Genomic DNA, 5,106 nt, shown 5'->3' with positions numbered 1-5,106 from the left:
CGGTAATTCTGATAAGCTGTCGGACAAGGGCCGGGCTAGGGCCTGAACGTCATGTATTTGAGGCCCGTGCAGGGCTCTAGCCTGAACATCTTCAAGTGAGTGGCGGGGCAAACTGAAAGTTGATGCCGAAAGTCCAGCACTCTCCTACCTTCACTGCTGCGACTACTCTTGTTTGTATGTGTTCCTTCGCTGGCATTTTCCACATTTCGTTTTTCTCCCTTAATAACAAATGTCCATTCTGATGCTCAATTTTACCGAACTAATGGCTGCTGATGACTATGTGAATTGAACTCTGCCAAAGTGCGCGCTTGTAAGTGTTCATTAAATGCCGTAACGTGAGTAGCCTACAGGTCTGCTCATGTCTGAAAATAATATATGAAAAACTAAATTATTTTACATAACAAACACATTATAGTTTATATTTGTTTAGTAAATTTTTAAATTAATGTAAAAACTAAAATGAATTGTAAAACTGAAAATTATTTTTTTAATTGTGTTCAGTGGGCCGCATTTGAATTCGTGACGGGCCGCGGGTTGAGAACCACTGCCCTATATTGTGTTAAAGGGACAGACACAGCAGCATGTTTTAATCTAAGATAAGAAAAAAGTTCAGGATTTGATATAAACACACAACTATAACGTTTTTTTTTATAATACATGATTTCTATCTCTTTTTTATGAATTATATCTGTTTTGGACAGTTTTGACATGACAGTGCATTTGACTGAATGATTGCAAAATAAGGCAATGAATTAACTGGGTTCATTAGAAACTTTACACAACTCTCAAATAGACAGTTCAGAAAACCACATTGCGTGGAAATCTATCAGCCACACTTCAAGCGCTGCAACTGAAGAACAAGAGTGTAACTGTAAAAAAAAAAGATCTATAAAGATTACCCTCTCAAAGAGCATTCAAAGTCACATTTGACATTTTACCACTGGAGGCATCATTATTATAAAAACCTCAATAACTTTAGTCAACTGTGTTTTAGAGTCTAGAAGGGTGCTTAATTCGAAATGAACACAACATGAGGGTTACATGATAAACTTTGTAACGTTGACAGCTGCTTTTAAGACATTTAAATGAAATGTTTCTTGTTTTTTGTCAAAATAGGATGAATTTCACACTCACTTTTTTGAGATAATCAGCCAAGTTTCCAGAGTTCCAGCCCATCACCTCTGACTTGGACGGTACACTTTCAAAACTCATTGTGATTGGATTGGTTGTTTCCCCAATACAGTGGAAATGGACTTCTACAATTGCAGATACTTCTTGCTGTTGAGTTTTTGTTTTAGAATCTATGATGATAGCTATAAAAAAAAGTATACAGCTTTGCTGAAAGTTGCTAGGCACTTTTCTTGCTTGTGGCTAGTTGGTCTAAGACTGAGTGTGATGATACTGTTGACGCAGAATAGCAGGCTCTTAGCTCTGTCTGTTTCCTGTAACTTTGTATAGAGGAAGTGCCTCATCACCAAAGATGTGAAAGTCAAGACTTTCAGCGCATGACTTGGACATTATATATTTGTACATAACTGCTCTTTTGAGGTCCTATAAATGTATCAGAAACATACCGTAATAAATCTAGTGTGCATGTTTAGTTATGAGCAAATTGCATGTTAAAAGCATTGCAAGGGTTACAAAAAGTACACTAGTTACAGATCGGACACATCAAAAGCAAACGGTCTCACATGTTCTTGGCACGAGCAAATAACTAGGCCATGACCGCAAATAAACAATCAGATGACATAAGATGCAGATAGTGCAATGCGTACCATCATTGTAGATCAGCACATCCCCGGTGCCTATTCACCTGTTATGCATTGCATTTTCCAAACAAAAAAGGAAATATCCCTTTTGGGAACAATACAGCATGCAGTCTAACACCAAGGTGAGAGTTGAAGGCACTCATCATTCAACCGCAGGCCAGCAGGACTGACAAAGTGAAATAGCTGCTTCCCAGGGTGCTTTACATAGGGCTGGCAGCTTGTAGCCAATAAAATGCAGAAGGAACTTTCGTTGTGAATGTTTTAGGTGTTAAAGATACATTAAAGATGACCACACTTAACTGTGCCACCATTTATGGTCAACCGTATGATCATTGGAGCTAAATGAATTCTTGATTGCCATGATGTTTTTTTTTTTTTTCTCAGAATGTGCTTTACAATTTTTCCAAACTTGAGGTTATACATATTTTAGGATATTTAAGAAACCTGAGACCCAAAAGATCTAAAAAAAAAAAAAATGACAAAGTTTTTTGACAAAGTTGTAAATAAAACAATAAAAGGTAATTGGAGTAAATTTTACAAGACAATACTCTTTCAGTCTTTCTACTTCAAAATTTCACATTTGATTCAGTGTTACTTAATGATTCTCTGTAATAATTTGTGAAATTTACTAGCAATTTCTGAGTGACTAATTCTACACCAATTTTTTTTTTCAGTGTAGGAGGCACACGGACTTAACCTGTCTTGTAAAAGAAAACCTAGTGCCAGAAACCTCTAATGAATGACAAACAAGTCAGGGAGTCAGTACTTAGCGTGAAATAGAGTGTGGCAGTTCTTCTGATGAAGAAACAGCACATTCCTTGTCTTTGTCATGCGCAAGTGGAATCCTTAAGCTAAAAGGAAATAGGTCTTTTGTGGAGTGGAACAGACTGGGATCACTGTTGGTGCTGGGGTTTTGAAGTGGCTAAACCAAAGGGCTGCACTATAGATTACAACCTGATTCTATCCATATGAAAGGTCGGTAAAATAAGAGACAAGGAGGGGATGGAAACGGGGGTCATGGCTGAGATGACAACAACATGGTACTGTATTTGAGGGGATGGCCACTTTGTTCCTTATTCATCACAGCTCAGCAGGGTGGCCTGGGAAAAAAAACATAGCATCCTGAAAGGCAAATAGGCATTATGTGGTGAGTGAATAGTTTGTTTCTGTTGATTGGAGTACTTTGAGTAAAATGTATCTGTGTATATATATATATATATATGTGTGTGTGTGTGTGTGTGCCCCTGGACCACAAAACCAGTCTTAAGTCGCTTGGGTATATTTTTAGCAATAGCCAAAAAAACATTGTATGGGTCAAAATTATCGATTTTTCTTTTATGCCAAAAATCATTAGGATATTAAGTAAAGATATTTTGTAAATTTCCTACCGTAAATATATCAAAACTTAATTTTTGATTAGTAATATGCATTGCTAAGAACTTCATTTGGACAACTTTAAAGGCGATTTTCTCAGTATTTAGATTTTTTTTGCACCCTCAGATTCCAGATTTTCAAATAGTTGTATCTCGGACAAATATTGTCCTATCCTAACAACATCAATGGAAAGCTTATTTATGCAGCTTTCAGATGATGTATAAATCTCAATTTCAAAAAATTGACCCTTATGACTAGTTTTGTGGTCCAGGGTCACACACAGACACACACACACACACATATACATATATATATATATATATATATATATATATATATTTATAATTCTATTTTTATTGAAAGCAAGGAGAGCTATTATTTAGTCAAGTAGCCTATGTTTTAATATCAAAAGTGAAATAATTTTTGTCTTATAACATGGAAGTAGCCAAGGGAAGTAAATGAACTCACTGTAACATACTACAGTATTTTGAGAGTCCCACCCCCTGTCCTCTAAGTCAAGACCCCCCACTGGAGCCAATAAATATCCCATCATTCATCAGGCCAGACAATTTGGCAGATTTATGGCATGTCCCACTGAGTAAATTGACTATGTGTCAAGTAATAGGCAAACCAAGTGAGAAATCTGCTGATAAATTATATAAATACAAATGTCATGATTAGGCCATAACATCCAATTTGGTAAAACATAATCACTCTATGTTGACACACGAAGTAGCCTAGGCCTGGTTTTACAATTTAAATGTGTCCTCAACCTCATAACGTGACTAATAATGGAATTTAGTTCCTTCCCTTTGATTTATGTACATGCATCGCGGTGACTTCCGCAGGTGTGATTATGTACACCAACACAGCGGTAACGCGGATTAACATGCCAAACACCTTCCAGCGGTGGCGTTTCCTACGGGCTTTGTCTACACTTTTGTCACCGGGGTAGCATATTGTCCGTACTGGCTGCATATCAAAGTGCGCCAGAGTCTAGGCAAGGGAGGCGCCTAGGACCAAGTGTAACAAAGTTAATCCCTTAAAGAGTATTCATTAAATAAACGCTCTATACTGTAGTACTAATTGAGACCTCTATTATTACTTTTCAATTATTATTTTTTCTCTCTGACTGCGCGTGTCTGGTATACAGCACTCAAATGAACGTAGCAACCATCATAATTGATAATCACTTATTTAATTAGGTTACTTATTTCGTCCCCGACATTCTGTGCAATAATTACAATTAGGAAGTTTGCTTTGCTTAATCACAGACAGTGCAAAGAAAATAATAGTATTTGTTTGTATTGTAACCTTGTTTTAAAACCATGCAAAGCCTCTGCCATCTTTCACCGTCGTTTTGATCTAGGAACGCAGGCAACGTGAGTACAATTTATGGTTGCTGAATTTTTTAATTTTTCGGAGGGAAGACGGGAGCAAAAAGAGAAGTCGACTTTAACTAAGTCAAGTTAATGTTAAGTAGAAAGAAAAAAAAACATCTGACACTCAAGTAGCCTAACTTTAAGCGTGTTCTTAATCTTGGTCTTTAAAATTGTTGGTCTTTTTCACAGAAACCCTGAATGACCAGAAATATTTTAAACACCATTAGAAGCAACAATGGGAAAAAAAGCATTTTCATTCATATCTAAACTAGCATATATTTAGCATTTTCATTCATATCTAATCTATGTTCATGTTTCTATCTTCATAATTTATGTTGCCTATTTTGCAATAGATTTAAACTGCATTTTCATATTTATACATTCCTGTTTATATGTTCAACATACAGGAATAGCCACTGTTCATAATTAGGTTATTGAATGATTTATTTGATTGACTTGTTGATAAACGAGACCACAAGCAATTTCAATTTCTCAGTTTTATTAAAATGCTTTAATATATAATTATATACAGAAATGGCAAATATTAATAAAAAGTGCAGGTGGAGGTGTTCTCGTGAGAA

The 5,106-nt window shown here is 36.0% G+C and overlaps 1 protein-coding gene across 2 annotated transcripts in view; it reads right to left on the bottom strand.

Annotated features, from left to right (window-relative positions):
* LOC107743922 (lymphocyte cytosolic protein 2-like) overlaps positions 1-1,375 on the bottom strand; it is an 8,410-nt gene extending 7,035 nt beyond the window's left edge. For both annotated transcript variants that reach the window (XM_016557372.1, XM_016557371.1), the window contains exon 1: positions 1,135-1,375. In XM_016557372.1, the coding sequence (XP_016412858.1) occupies positions 1,135-1,212 (78 nt within the window). In that variant the 5' untranslated portion in view covers positions 1,213-1,375. The remainder of the gene's footprint in view (positions 1-1,134) is intronic.
* Positions 1,376-5,106: the final 3,731 nt, after the last annotated feature.

The sequence above is a fragment of the Sinocyclocheilus rhinocerous genome, unplaced genomic scaffold, assembly GCF_001515625.1.
Source record: "Sinocyclocheilus rhinocerous isolate Xijiao unplaced genomic scaffold, SAMN03320098_v1.1 scaffold2422, whole genome shotgun sequence".
Lineage (NCBI taxonomy): Eukaryota > Metazoa > Chordata > Actinopteri > Cypriniformes > Cyprinidae > Sinocyclocheilus > Sinocyclocheilus rhinocerous.
This window is presented reverse-complemented; position numbering and strand designations above follow the sequence as displayed.